This window comes from Prinia subflava, chromosome 15 (genome assembly GCF_021018805.1).
Source record: "Prinia subflava isolate CZ2003 ecotype Zambia chromosome 15, Cam_Psub_1.2, whole genome shotgun sequence".
NCBI lineage: Eukaryota > Metazoa > Chordata > Aves > Passeriformes > Cisticolidae > Prinia > Prinia subflava.
Genome location: NC_086261.1, coordinates 17,858,338 through 17,873,865, shown reverse-complemented (window position 1 = coordinate 17,873,865; position 15,528 = coordinate 17,858,338). Strand labels below are relative to the sequence as shown.

Sequence of the window (15,528 nt, the reverse complement as noted above, 5' to 3'; positions counted from 1 at the left end):
GCGGTGTGGTCGCATCACTGGCACGGCAGAGCTGCGGTGTGGTCGCTGCACTGGCGCTGCAGAGCTGCGGTGTGGTTGCATCACTGGCACTGCAGAGCTGCGGTGTGGTCGCTGCACTGGCGCTGCAGAGCTGCGGTGTGGTTGCATCACTGGCACTGCAGAGCTGCGGTGTGGTCGCGGCACTGGCACTGCAGAGCTGCGGTGTGGTCACAGCACTGGCACTGCAGAGCTGCGGTGTGGTCGCGGCACTGGCACTGCAGAGCTGCGGTGTGGTCGCTGCACTGGCGCTGCAGAGCTGCGGTGTGGTTGCATCACTGGCACTGCAGAGCTGCGGTGTGGTCACAGCACTGGCACTGCAGAGCTGCGGTGTGGTCGCTGTCCTGCCCCTCTGACTGTGCCTGTGCTGTGCTGGCTCCTGCAGGTGTTGTCAGCTGCCACCATCGTGGCCAAACACACGTCTGCCCTGTGCAACGCCTGTCGCATCGCCTCGTCAAAAACAGCCAACCCCGTAGCCAAGAGACACTTTGTGCAGTCTGCCAAGGAAGTTGCAAACAGCACTGCCAACCTGGTCAAAACTATCAAGGTACAAATGCTGCTTAATTGTGCTTTCTTCTTCCGCTGGGATTTTAAAGGATTTTCTTGTTTGGTTTTTTTTTTTCCCCCTGTTGAGACAGAATCAGAACAGTTAGGAATATCTTTTTATGTTCTTGGATATGCATGGTTTAAAAAATGACTAATTAAATTTTTGGAGAGCTGAACTGAAAACATGTTCAATGGTGTAACTGCTGAATTCCAGATGAAAAAAATTGGGCAGTTTTAATATTTGGAGAGGCAGCTGGCCCATCCAATATGAGATCCCTCAGGATTGATGTATTTAATGAGCTCGCACCATGAGAATAATCTGCAAGCAAATGAATGTGAAGGTTCTTAATGGTGTTAACTTACCCAGTATATGGAGATTTTTGGAGCTACTTCTGACAGCTTTACCTTATCTATAGGAGAAAAAAAAAAAAGGACTAAATAATAGTGCCAAATAGAAGCCATTTGTGTTGCTAGTAGTCTCCTGTTAATAGGAACCTTTTATTTTCCAGATTCCTGCCAGCAATTTGGTAGGGGGTAGGTTTTTCATGCAAGCAGAAGTAATGCTTGTGAAGCCATGGAGAATTCACAATTCTGAACCCTTCTGGAAGCCATTAACTGATTTAATCTGATTTCATTAGCTGAAATGTTTATTCTGAGATTGTGAGAGAGATTGGGTGACTTGGATGAAAATGAGACCATTTCTGGTTTCCTTAAAACAGAAATAACTAAAAGATTTCAAAATCAGTCCTTGGGAAAGAACCACCTTCACAAACCACAAAAAGGTGGGAGTTAGCCCCCTCCACCCTTTGGAGTGTGAGGTCTTGTGACACTTGAGAGACTTGAGAGACTCACTGAGTGCAGTCACAGAAAACCTGCAGCAGTGTAAAGTTTAGGGTCAGTAACCAGCTGAGGAAAGAAACACACACCTAAAAGATCACATTCTTTGCATCCCCTTGTTTGTGGAGGAGCTTTCAAATATCATAAACACACAGCGGTTTAAACCTAGGGAGACTTGAGCCATCTTCCCTCAATTTTGCTGAAGAAAGCCATTCAGACAGGGCTCAGTTCTGACTTCATTTCCAGGCACTGGATGGAGATTTCTCTGAGGAGAACCGCAACAAGTGCAGGATTGCCACTGCACCTTTAATAGAGGCTGTGGAAAATCTGACAGCATTTGCTTCAAACCCAGAATTTGTCAGCATCCCAGCACAGATCAGCTCTGAGGTAAGGCAGCACTCTGCATTTCCATCCTCCAAAAGCTGAAAATGTTCAATTAATCACATGTTGGGAGAGAGTGAGTGTAAAGACTCCAGAGTGTTTCCTTGGGTTTCTGGGTGTTCACAGGGCATTCTGCTGTCTTTTGTTTAACCTCTAATCTTGACTTTTCTACCAGTAGGATGCACAAAATCATACAGCACAGGTGATTTGCATGTTTTAGAAGCTGGATTATTCCATGCAATACAATAGTAAATATCCCTTTGTTTTCCCTCAAGAGCAGTTTTAGCAGCTGGAACCTGATTAGTTCTGAAAAGAATCAAAGGGATGTTGCTGTGGGTTTTTTTTGCCTACAACTCTCCATCATCAATCTGTGTAACTACAGCACAGTAGAATGTGAAGAGACTAATGAAGGATTTGTTGGATTTGGGGTTTTTTTTCACAGGGAAAAGAGAGAAAAAAGCAAACCCCTCAAGCTTTGTAAAAGCTTTGGAGTAGAGGTCATCGTGTGTTGTTACCCGCCCTCCAGGGGCTGCTTCCTGCTTTTGTCAGGCTCTGATGCAGATGGCAATATCAGATGAGGCAGCAGCTGCTGCAGTTTTACAGCTGTGGGGCTGTAACTGAAATCTGAGTGTGTCCTCCAGGGCTGTGGTACCTGGCTCTATCAGATTATTGGCAATAAAACAGATACACAGATGATAATCCAGTCAAGAGTCATCAGTCAGCACGTGGAGTTTGTGGTCTGACTGGGGAAAGGGCACATCTGTTGATGACAACAATTTTTGTGACAAAGTGTGTTTTCAATTTCTGTAGTTTGCAAGTGGACAAATGTCATTGTTTTCTTTCTCAGCTGGAAGATGCATTTCTTAACTTGAGACATCTTAAGTATGTTTCAGAGAAAGCTTTGGACTAATTATTTTTATTCTATTTCTATGTCGACTATCTGAATACAATAGTACAATGGAGGAATGATAATTCCATTTTAATGCTGTTAATTAAATAGACTTTTAGGAGCAGAAAATGTAGATAAACTTGAATAATAATTTAAATGTTCTTTCTGTTCCTATTCCTTCCTGACCACAGGGATCACGAGCACAGGAGCCAATTCTGGTTTCAGCTAAGACAATGTTGGAGAGCTCATCTTTATTGATCAAAACTGCCCGTTCCCTGGCTATCAATCCCAAAGACCCTCCCACATGGTCTGTACTAGCAGGGCATTCCCATACAGTCTCAGATTCTATCAAGAGTCTTATTACCTCTATCAGGTATGTCTGTTGTAGTAATTGAGCAACTTTTCCTAAAGAAAAATGCCATATGGCCATTAGCACTGTCTTATTTTTACTGATGGAAATTACTGTGATGCACAGTATCTGTGATTACACTGGGTGTTTAATCACAACTGATGACTGGAGCACCCTGCAGCACAGGGCTGTTCTGTGTTTGTGTTCTGTTCTCCTGCTCTGGTTCCACCCCCAATTCACTCTGAGTTAAATGTAATAAAGAATGCTGTAGAAAATGACCAGTAGCTAATATTACCTCCATGTGGATCATGTACCAACACACAATATATGGGAAACAGCTCTATTTATTTTAGTTTTTTAGCGTGGGCCTGTGTGCATTGAGGAAGGACCCTGCTCCTTGCTGAGCTGAGTGTCTGTGTGTTGCAGGGACAAGGCCCCAGGGCAGCGGGAGTGCGATTTCTCCATCGATGGCATCAACAGGTGCATCAGGGACATCGAGCAGGCCTCGCTGGCCGCCGTCAGCCAGAGCCTGGCCACCAGGGACGACATCTCCGTGGAGGTGAGGGCACAGGCAGGGCAGGGGGGACACCCTGCTGCTCAGGCACAGCACAGTCACTGCCACCGAGGGGAGGAGTGTCCTTACCGGGGTCTTTCTAGGCAAAATCACGCACAGACCAACGGGTAGCGCTTCTCCAAAGATCCCAGAGTCACCAGGGAATAGTAGGAGCAGAAGTAGTTATTTTTTACTGCCACCCACATATTACTCTGACTTCCTATGCTGATGTGACAGACTGATGGAGTATTTGTGGTATCTTGCCCGGATTTCAATCCTGGGAGCCAGGATTAGTTTCTGAAAATTCATAATATATTTGTTTCTGAAGCTACTCTAGTACCAGAAGTTCAGTGACATAAGCATCAATGTTCTTTTTTCTTAATGCCTGGTTTGTCCTTTATTAAGCAAAATTTGAGGCTGATGTTGATATGTTCACTTTAAGAAAGTTTCCTTCTCTGCCCTCTTCCGTGTGTCAACTCACACTGAGATTCTCATCTTGGTATTTATGTCTTTTCATAAATTCATGGTTTTTTTCATAAAGTTATGTCTTTTCTGTTGCTTCTTGTGTTTATTGGAGTGGTTTCTTGGGGCTGTAACCCTGCATTACTAGAAACATGTCAGACCAAATGAAGCTGTGCAAAAGAAGTCATTGCCAGAAATATGTCATAATTCATTTTTATTGAAATGGTGAAGTTATCGTGTTCACCATGTTGAACTGCAGTAAATGTTACCAAAAATGGCAGTTATTTATAAAGCAGTAAAGGAATGTAACAAAAGACAAAAATAATGTTTTTTCTCTTGCCTATCATGAGATGACCTTAATCCTGATGGCTGCCAAGATATCAAGTGCTTCTGAATTAAAAGCCAATATTTGTCTTGACCAGGCCATTAATATGCTTTTAATATGTTTACTCCTCTCCTGCAGGTTGTATTCAGGAGGTCACTCCTCATCTCTGTCTTTCAGAGATGTGACGTTTTTCCTTTGCCAGTGGGTTTCTCCTGCAAGCTTCAGAATCTATGGCAGTTTTTTGTTCTTGCACTGCATTTTCTGCTTTGAAAAATGTTTCTTCACACCTAAATCAGCGCTCCTGACAGTTTTCTGATTGGTGCAGTGATACTAAATCTTTGTCAGGGCAAAAATAGCTTGGGAGATGTCAGGGGGGCCTTGATCACATTGCAGTGAGAAAGGACACCTTGCCCTGAGCTTGCTACTGTCAGCACTCCCTCCCCAGATACAAACCTGACAGAGCAGGGCTGCTGTTGTTGGAAGAGGGGAAGGGACAAGGAATGAGCCAGTATGTGAGGACAAGCAGCAGTGTGGATTTCTGCATTCAGCCACAGCAGGTCACCTGAACAGCTCTGAGGATGTTGACTGGTCCAAGGGTGATTGTCAAGCGTGGTACAACTGGGTAAGAGAAGAGCTGTGACAGCAAGTGACAATTTCTCTTTCTTTTAGGCTCTGCAGGAGCAGCTGACATCAGTTGTGCAGGAAATTGGGCACCTCATCGATCCCATCGCCACCGCAGCTCGGGGAGAGGCAGCTCAGCTGGGGCACAAGGTACTGCCGTGACAGAGGCACTTGAAATCCTGGGCAGCTGAGTGTTAGAGAACACCCCAATTTCATAGCAGTTTCTCTTCCTATGGGAGAGCAGAAGAACACATTTGTAAGGAGAAAAAGTATGCCATTTTCAAATACTAGGAGCCAAGACCAAATAAACCTTTTTATATTTTGTGCCAGAGGGCAAAACACTCTCATTGAGGATTTTGGTTAGGGGCTTTGTGTAAATTTCTTCTTCTCTTATATGGAGTGTAAGTGGAGTCAAACTCATGCTTATAAGATATTTGTCCAAAAAAACAAATGTTAGAATGTATGTACCAAAAGCTTATTTATCATGGCTATTGCAAGATTTAGAAGTTTCTCACATAGGAAGTTCTCATCCTGTGATATATTCTTGAGAATGAAAACTGTAGAGGCAGCAAAGATTGAGAGGTTCCTCCCTTGCCCAGAGGAGATGCTTTTCAGGGATACTCTTGGAATAGCACATGGAGTGTCTTGAACAGTTACATATGCCCTCAGGGGACCAGGTGCTTCTGGAGGGGGAGACGTGTGGCTTTGCAAAGGAGTTGGACAGTGAGGAGAGCCACAACCCCTGGGCACACGATCCAAACCCCACGCTGTACAGGGCAGAAGCATCGTGCTCCTTGAGCTAACCCACATCCCAGTGCTAAACAGGGAATGTGTTTTCTCTGTTTCACCTGAGAAGTGTGGTTAATGGCTTTCTGGGGTTGTTCTGGCTTTCTTAGGTAACTCAGCTGGCAAGTTACTTCGAACCCCTTGTTTTAGCTGCAGTTGGTGTGGCATCCAAGACTCTGAATCATCAGCAGCAGATGACTGTGTTGGACCAGAGCAAGACTCTAGCAGAATCTGCCTTACAGATGCTGTATGCTGCCAAAGAAGGGGGAGGAAACCCCAAGGTAAGGCGGTTGTGTGGCATTAGGGGTGAGAGAGGAAGGCAAGTATGGCAGAAAACCCAGCACATACCTGCTGTACAGTCAAGGGATGTGTTTGCAGTCAGTGCCAGTGACAGCTCTCCTGATGTCTCCTGGGAGTGGAAACATTTCTCCAAGACAGGATTGCAGTCTTCTCACAGCGTCCTCTCGGGGAACACAAAGTCAGGGTGTGACAGCAGCTGTCTAGGCTGTCATAGAGCAAGCAAATGGCTCAAACCCAGGGCCTGTGTGGTGCATGGCCCAGGGGGATGGGGATGGTTGCCAGAAGGAGCAGCAGCACACAACCGTTCATAGCTGGGGCGCGATTTGTGCCTTTGGGAGAGCCACCATCCTCAGAGGATGTTTAAAGAGACTGAGGCACCTGAGGCTGGAAGTGTCGTGGCTCCTTGAAGGAGTTAACAAGTTTTGTTCTGTCCACTTTGCTGCAGTGTTTTTCTTTGCCCAGAAATGTTATTTTCAGTGCCTTTACTGTTTGAATTTCTCACAATTCTGATTCACACAGTGTTTTGCAGAGAACATGCTCTGACTGTCTCAGTTTTCTCATTCTGTGTCCACCAGGCATCCCATACTCACGATGCCATCACCGAGGCTGCACAGCTGATGAAGGAGGCTGTGGATGACATCATGGTCACTTTAAATGAAGCTGCAAGTGAGGTTGGCATGGTCGGAGGTATGGTAGACTCGATTGCAGAGGCAATGACCAAGGTGAGCATAGAAGCTGACCCCTTTCTCACTTTGTGCTTGAGAGCTGATCCACATTGCAGAGCTGTGGACAAACTGGTGCTGATTCAGTGGTCAGTCATGAAATGTTGTCACAGGAAACCTGAAGATTAATATTGTAAAATAAAACTGATGTGAGCCATGGCGCTCACCTTTTACATGGTACCTGTTTGTAGAATTCCTACAAAATAGTTTGTTCAGTAATAGTCTGACATTTAACTATCATCTTAGGTCAAGTGACCTCGTATTTTTGCTTCCTTTTTTTCCCTTACGTTTCATGTTAGTCTCTTAAATGAACAGCAGGCCAACCTTGAAGCAAGTTACTTTCAGAGAAGATGAAGTCCAAGCCTGAAATGCTCTGCTGTACTTTGTAATGCATTCTACTGAAGATGTATAGTTGCAATTGTACATGAGTTCAATCCAAATATTTGGCTCTTCCTATCCTGACTTAAAAGATTGAAGACTTTAGCACATAAAGAAATCTTACATTGTCTTCTGACATGAACATTTTGGTTTGTAGCTGTTGCACCTTCCTTTCTCTATTAGCTGAGAAGAGCAGATTGTTTGAGCTTGCATGAGGAGCAAACCTCGTGCCCAAAACCTTTGCACTTTACATTCTCTGCATCTTCCATGCTCATAACCTGGCCTCAAGTATTTGTTGAGCTTCTCTGAACATCCTGGTGCACTGTTTTCCCCTGTGTATCTTGAGAGAGAGGACATCACAGAACTGAATATATAATACAATTTTCCTATTGCCTGTAAAGTAAGCTGTTTATTGTGACTTTTTAATGCTGCATTTTCCCCTCTGTCTTGCAGCTGGATGAAGGTACACCTCCAGATCCAAAAGGAACTTTTGTTGATTATCAGACCACTGTGGTGAAATATTCTAAAGCCATTGCTGTTACAGCACAGGAAATGGTAAGAAATTACCTTTACAAGGTCCAAACACTGTGTATATAAGGAATGTGGAATTATTTGCGCAATGTTGAGACACTCTTGATCATCAAATTTTCAATAACCTTATCTCTTTTGGGGTAATGGAGCAAAAGAAGTGATGATTTTGTCAATTTAACTCTTGCATCTCAGTGATGTGATCATAGAGGGGTCCTCTACAGGAGGAGTGCTGAACTGTATTGTGCACAAAAGCTCTGTATTTGCTCATCTTCAAGGAGAAATAAAAGGAAAACCACCTGCTTTTTCATCAGCCCATTTAACTTGGCTAAAATGCCACCTTTTGTTTATGAGTGACTTCAGGATACTCTTTCACACTTATTGTTTCATGTAGCCAGTGAAATAACATCAGTGCTTTCAGAGGCCTGTAATGTTTAATGAATGAATGCAAATCAACATCTCACACTGTCCTTTTCTTTCATTTCTGACTCAGCTGGGTTTAAAAAAAAAAAGAAAAAAGTGGCACCTGTTGAATTGAGATTTTTCTTGACTTTGGTTTCACAGAAATGCATAATGTGTTTCCCTCAGAACAGTACTGTGGCTGCTAGTTTGTTGTAGAGAGAGTTGAGGTGGCTGTTCTTGAGTGCTACAGCCAGGATTTTTCACCAAGTCGATTGCTCTTGCAATCAAGACAGGTCCATGATTCTGCTATCTGTGACAGAAATTTGTCTAAAACCAGTTTTGTCCCAGGGATGGACCTCTGCTGTTTTTACTTACATTAATTTGAGACAGAAGAACTATCTTTGTCGAAAGGTAGGAATTTTCTAAAGAGAGATTCAGTTATTGATACTGACATTCTACTGAGACATTCTGTGTCATCTTGCCTATTTCTTCTCCATCCTGTTCCCTCATCTGAGATGTGATTTGCATTGCTCCTCAGATTTTTTCCATTCCCATGCTTCCACGTCTCAGCTGAGGCTGATGGGGATTAGCTCACCTTTGACAGAATAAGGTGGCTGTGACAAACCCCGCTTTCCTTCCCAGTGTGAATAACTGTCCCTGGCCAAGGGCCCCTGTGTGTCAAACAGTGAAGGATTGGCTCTAACTGCTGCTCTTTGATTCCTCCTGATGTGCAGCAACTGCCCAGTTGCCATGACTCTAATAAAGCATGTTAGCTTGAGTTTCCTCTGGAATTCTTGCTGGAGGACACATCCCCTCCATGGATTTCCCCATTTTATCAGCGTGGCCAAACAGACAAGCGTGCTTCTAATCCGGGGTGCATTAACAAGTTATTCTCATGCCTGTCAATGGTGTTTTCTCTCGCCTGTGTTCTTTTTGCAGATGACTAAGTCGGTTACTAACCCGGAGGAGCTGGGAGGACTTGCATCGCAAATGACCAATGACTACGGGCATTTGGCTCTGCAGGGCCGAATGGCCGCGGCTACGGCAGAACCAGAGGAGGTCTGCGCGTTCTAGACCTCTTCACCCTCTGTACACGGTGCTGGTAACAAGGCTGTTCTTTTACTGTGGAGAACACAGTAAAGGTGACAAGCCTTGTTACAAGAACTGCCCCATCAAAGAGCAGAAACCCTTTGTCAAAACCTCTGTTTGGCTTTAGAAAGAAGCAGGTCAGGATAAAAGTGGGTAATTCCATAGACCACAACAGAACTTCCTAAATTACTTGGGGCTTTCACTTACAGGCAACTTGCAAATACAAAGAAAACTCTTAAAACTCTTAACTTGTTACTATGTGGCTTTCCTTCAATCTTGCATGTTGTGACAAGTTACAAATAGATATATCCTTTTTTATCTTGCCTGTAAGTGATTTCAAGTATAACTTCCTATCTTGAAAGTGAGATTCATGCAAGCAGTTGGAGCACAAGTATCTTTTTCTGAAGGACATCCTCCATAGCTCAGGGCTGGAATGTGATGTGGGAGAAACGTCTTACTTGCCTTGTGCTAAGTGAGGAGGACGGGCTGTTTGCCTCAGTTGCATGAGCCTGTTTTGGGAACGGCTGCATCTTCTCTGAGCACAACTGCACAGCCCTTTAACCCTTCTCTTCTTACTGGAGCATAGACAAACTTTGTCAAGGTGGGGTAAGAGGGTATCTCACCTTCTCCAGATGTATCAGATTATCTACATAAAAGTCCTTTAAAGAGTTTTTGCCTCTGTGCTTACACATCCTGCTGATACACTTACTTAAATGTTTTGTGCTCAGTAGCTAGGGGAAAAGCAGTGGCTGGCACTTGGCTCGATACTGTTAAGTTGAATTACCATTTGTGCATGTTACTTTGTGCCTGAGGTTAAAATAATTCCGTTTGTGACACTAATGGCTGTGATCCCAGCTCATGTATTTATCCCAAATCACACCGGAATGACAGCATACATGCAGGGACTACAACTACCATGTGTCAAAACAGGGACCATGCATCTTAGCATGTAGGATTATTAATAAATCAGAAGCAGTAACAGCAGGATTTTCCCCATTTCAGTGCTCCACATGGATGTGGTTGATTCTGGAGAGTGAAGACTGTGTGAGATTGAAAACCAAGCAGAGAGAATCACTTACTGACATACTTTTGGACCCAGTTTCAGCAGTGTACAGTACCGTGTGCTTTTTCCTGTTGCACGTACCTTGAGTACCGCTCAGGCTGGCAGGGCAGTTCTGGGTGATGAAGCAGTGTTTAAATGTGAAGCTGTGTGTGCTTCTCTTATGTCCATTTGACTCAGGTACCTGCCTTAGCCCTTCTCTTGCCCAGGCTCTGGGTCCTTCCTGCCCTTTTGCATCAGGGAGCCTTTTATAGGGCTGTGCCTCCTGTTTAGATGGAATTACAGCTGTGCTTTTCTGATTTTTCCAGAGGATATAGTGGTGGGATATACTGGTATTCATCAGAGAGACTGTGCTTCCAGTCCTGTTGACACAGTGTACCAGCATGACATCTATTTATTTGCTGCCTTTTTTCCTTTTTTCCCATGCCTTCTTTACTATCTAGATTGGGTTCCAGATCAGGACTCGGGTGCAGGAACTTGGCCATGGGTGTATCTTTCTTGTGCAAAAAGCTGGAGCTCTCCAGATTTGCCCTACAGACAGCTACACCAAAAGGGAGTTGATAGAATGTGCTCGTGCTGTCACAGAAAAGGTAAGACAGCTTTCCTTGTTACCCCATGATGTTTGTCCAAGCTTCCACTGGGAGTAAACCAGCCAAACTGGATTCAGGAAGCTGTTTCTTTTAACTTTGCATTGTAGTACAGTAGTGTCTGAATTACCCAAAGGTCTTACTTTTCTTTTAAGCATTCAGAGTTCATGTGCTGGATTAGCCCATGATTAGTCCTTCCTCAGCCTTGCAATAAAACTTCAACCTCCTCTCAGAGGAGATTGGTCCAAAACCACCCTGGGATGTGAGATGGCTCTCGTGCCTTAGGAGGCGCTCCCTGGGCACAGTTACTGTGGGGTTGGTCAGTGACACGTGGTTTCATGTAGCAACATCCTCACCTTTTAGGACAAGGCCAGACTAACTGCCTAGAGCTGATATTAAACCTCTGTGGGCCTTCTTGTTCCTTGGAAACATCCCCTTCAAATAAATGGTGTGGGTATTTTGTTGACCCTTTTTGATGGCATCTCTCTCCTTGTGTTGGACATGAACATTGAGAGTTGGTGCCAGCGGCTTTCAGGTTTCACCAAACGCCCTTGGTTCAGCCTGTGTTACTCTGCTCTCAGCTGTGCCAGTTCCATGATGTATCCCAGGAGCAGTGGCAACTCCAAATTTAGGCAGGGGGAGACAGTACCTTGTGAGTAAAGTTAAAGCTGATAGAGTAGTAATGATTCACAGGACCAACTTTCTTTTGATGACCACTTTGTTGCTTTTTGTTGTTTGTAGGTCTCCTTGGTTTTATCTGCCCTCCAGGCAGGGAACAAAGGCACACAGGCTTGTATTACTGCAGCCAGTGCAGTGTCTGGGATAATTGCAGATCTGGACACCACTATCATGTTTGCCACTGCTGGAACCCTTAATGCTGAGAACAATGAATCATTTGCAGATCACAGGTCAGTGCTGCCGAGAAAGATGGAAGAGTGCGTGCCCAGGGGAACAGTGGAACTGGCAGAGGAGACTGGGACATGGAGATAAATTTTTACCATTTTGGATTCCTGTAAATGGAATTAAATGAGGGAGGGGAGTGAGAGGAGAAATAGGAAATCTGGGATTTGACTTGTTTTTGAACTCCATACTCAAAATTATTTATTTTAGTACCTAGATGTTGCTTTGGATTTGTTGTCCTGACATGTCAAAACACAAATATGGGTGGGAGGGGGGTGGGGAACTCTGACCAGGACACTCTCTGTTCCTGTTGCCATTCTTTCTTCTACCTTCCTCCCCCATGATTTCTTTAGTTTTTCTTACGTTATGCTGATAATTATGGACGTTCAACAGCTGTGGTACTTTTCTCACAGCACGGCCAGATTTTTTTTAGTATTCAAATACAATGCTCTTCAATGCTACTGCCCAATCCATTTCTTTTCAAGATGGGCTCATTTTATTACACTGCCCTGCATTTACCCCAAATGCTCTTTTAATGCAACTTTTAATAGTTGGTTTTTTTAACTTACACCCTTGACCTGGGTTGTGTTAGGAATGGACACTGGTACGATGATTTAGATCAGCTCTTTTGTGTAGCTGTTAGTCACCATAACACTGGAAAACACATCTTTTCCTTTTCCACTCCTTCCCTGCTTCCTCTTCTTTTTCCACAGGGAAAACATCCTGAAAACAGCAAAAGCTTTAGTTGAAGACACAAAATTGTTGGTTTCTGGTGCTGCCTCAAGTCAGGACAAGCTGGCCCAAGCAGCTCAGTCATCAGCTAACACCATCACTCAGCTTGCTGAGGTAGTAAAACTGGGAGCAGCCAGCTTGGGATCTGATGATCCTGAAACACAGGTGAGATGTTTTAAGATTTTATGATACTCTTACAGAGAACAGTTTTCATTTAACAGAACTTTGTGTGACTTATGCTTTTAAGCAACACAATACGGTTCATCTCCTCTGGGACTTTTCTGGGTTTACTCAGATATCACTTGTTTAGAATACAGTCAAGAGGCACAAGCATTGAGTGGAACTAGTGTAACCCTTGTGTAACCCTTCTGCTTTTATTTCACCTCTGTGTTCCAGCTGGGATGCTTCTGGCAAAGTATTTGGCTCATTTTTATTAACCTGTGATTGGAACTCTGGCTCATCCCATTTTTGTTCTGTAGAGCTTGCAGGTCTTTAAAGCTGCTTATCCCACTTACATCTGGACAGTGCTCTGTATTATTTGTGTAGGCTGACAAACCCTTGCCATTCTCCAGCTACATCTGTCTTCTTTTTCAATTAACTCTACAACTTTCCCATGTGGATTATCCCTGATATTTCCTCAGTTGTTTGTTTGATCTCAGTGAAATGGAGACAGGCAAGCATATTGCAGATGTTTGAAAAAACACAGGGGTTTTTTTAGCTGTGTTCTAAAAATCACACCCTCATGCAGACCCCCTTTACTGCCTGAGCCTTATTATAATATTTCTTATTCTGTAGGTTGTTCTGATCAATGCCATCAAGGATGTTGCAAAGGCCCTTTCTGATCTCATTGGTGCTACCAAAGGAGCTGCCAGCAAACCAGCAGATGATCCATCCATGTACCAGCTGAAAGGCGCTGCCAAGGTAAAACGTTATTCTTACATTTTATTTGAAAGTGTTTGTGCAAACACATTTGATAAACATGTGGAACTTTGGCTTCAGCAATTTCTGATTGCCTCATTTCTTTATTTGTTTAATTATCGTGGTATCATGGCCAGCACAAGAGTTGGTATTAGTCCTGTAACAAGTAGAATTCATGAAGTCTCTTAGGTCCTGTTAGAAATAACAACACTTCCCAGCTTAATTTGCCTTGTTTCATACCCTGCCACCTCTGAAAACAGAAGCAAGGATTCACATGTTATTGTCTTCCCTTCCCTCTTCTTCAGGTGATGGTAACAAATGTCACATCCCTCTTGAAGACAGTTAAAGCAGTGGAAGATGAAGCTACTCGAGGGACAAGAGCCCTGGAGGCCACAATCGAGTACATCAAACAGGAGCTCACGGTACAGGACTGAGGAGTCGTAGTGGGTCAACTGCTTCCTTTTTCTTTAGACCCTAAGCTTTCAGTACAGATATTATTTTCTGATCTGAAGTTGTTCACTTGTTTGGTCCTGGCTTTGGTAGTGTCTCCTCAGCATCACTCTCATACTGTGTCTGCAGTTTAAACTTGTTTCTATTTTTCCTTTATTATGAAATGATCCTACCTGTGATACATGGCCTGTTATTGATATTCTGTGTAAGGAATTAATGATGGTGTGGAATTCTCTCCCAGATTAGGTGTTACCCCATGACAATTGTTTTCCTTCCTCTTGAAGACATAAAAGTATAGTTGGGGGTTTTTTTATTAGTATAGTAGTGACATAAATTAATACCTGCATGTTTGTGAAGAAGCCTGGTTTTTTTCTTTCCTTTACTTACAGTCCATTTTTGTAAAAAAAACCCTGTAGACAAACTTCAGCAGAAAATGCTTTGTTGTATAGGCTGTGTATCAGCAATTCTTACACCATAACTGCACTGTGGCACCATTTTGTCTTGTCAAATGTTCTCCATCAAACATTTCATCATCCACAGCTTTCACTGTGTGAGCAAAGCTGTTGTAGTGAGGAAATTTCTTTTAAAATATTTTCTTTTTAGATATCTGTTTATAGTCATTGGGAATACATATGGCAGTCATAAAACCTCCTGATCTGGTACCTGATCAGGCATTTTCTGTACAATATCTCACAAGTCACTGTGGAGTATCCTCATGAAGGCCTGGCTGTTACATCCCATCCTGTGACTCTGAGCTAAAGCCTGTTCTGATCTGTCAGTGGATTGTGCATTAGCACATCTTTCTCAGTTTGGCTGGTATCTGTTTGAAGTGTTCCTCTGGCTTTGTCAGCATTGCTAAGGGGGACCTGTGGTTGTGGCGTTGTCATCTCATTCATGGGGAGAACAGAGAGTGGCACACAGGTACTCAAGAAAATGTGTCAGGCTTGATCTGGAATTCCAGGGGCTGGCTCTGAGCAACAGCGAGGGATTTCTTCACATGCATAACCAGAATTCATTTTTTAACATCGCCTCGGTTTCTGGAGAGAGGAAGTGAAAATCTCATTAACTGGGAGCACAGGGTAGACCAGGCTCGTTTTTGTCCAGGCATTTGCATTCTGAAACCACTGGCCTGCTTAGGTTGCACTGTGTGTGGTCAAGAAACCTCCGATTAATTGTGCACTCCAAACTGCCCCTGCACAGTAAAAGAATGGCAAGCAAATACAGAGTAAAGCTCGGGAAAGGAAAATACATGATCAAAGTAAGGTTGTGCAGCTCTTGTTACCCACATCTTCCCACAGTTCCTGTATTCCAGAATTCATGTATTGTGAGGTAATTTGAACTACTTTCACATGATTCACCCTGCAAAATTATATCTTTAGGTTTCTAAGGGAGACTAAATATAGCCTAAGAGACAACGCTCCACCTCTGCTTTTTTAAGACACATTTGAATATTTTAGTGGAGATGTTCAGTCTCTACTGCTCTGTGCTATCAACAAGCACTTGGCAGGGTCCAGCCTTTGCAGGGGAAGGATCTCCTCATGTGAGTGGACCAGCCTAAACAGTCAGGATGAGAAAAGAATGCAATGAAAGGACCAGAAATTCTTTTCATCCAGTGAGGCTCTGAACAGCTGCCTCTAACTGTTGTGTGGGTAGTTAAATGCAGATGAGATGAATGGG

General features: G+C 43.7%; 1 protein-coding gene across 8 annotated transcripts in view; it reads left to right on the top strand.

Moving 5' to 3' along the window:
• Positions 1–15,528, top strand: part of TLN2 (talin 2) — a 142,992-nt gene that overhangs the window by 103,660 nt on the left and 23,804 nt on the right. For all 8 annotated transcript variants that reach the window (XM_063412979.1, XM_063412985.1, XM_063412984.1 and 5 more), the window contains 14 exons: positions 422–583; positions 1,666–1,806; positions 2,881–3,062; positions 3,465–3,597; positions 5,048–5,149; positions 5,896–6,066; positions 6,661–6,807; positions 7,639–7,740; positions 9,055–9,174; positions 10,708–10,854; positions 11,593–11,759; positions 12,465–12,648; positions 13,279–13,404; positions 13,707–13,823. In XM_063412979.1, the coding sequence (XP_063269049.1) occupies positions 422–583; positions 1,666–1,806; positions 2,881–3,062; positions 3,465–3,597; positions 5,048–5,149; positions 5,896–6,066; positions 6,661–6,807; positions 7,639–7,740; positions 9,055–9,174; positions 10,708–10,854; positions 11,593–11,759; positions 12,465–12,648; positions 13,279–13,404; positions 13,707–13,823 (2,001 nt within the window). The remainder of the gene's footprint in view (positions 1–421; positions 584–1,665; positions 1,807–2,880; positions 3,063–3,464; positions 3,598–5,047; positions 5,150–5,895; positions 6,067–6,660; positions 6,808–7,638; positions 7,741–9,054; positions 9,175–10,707; positions 10,855–11,592; positions 11,760–12,464; positions 12,649–13,278; positions 13,405–13,706; positions 13,824–15,528) is intronic.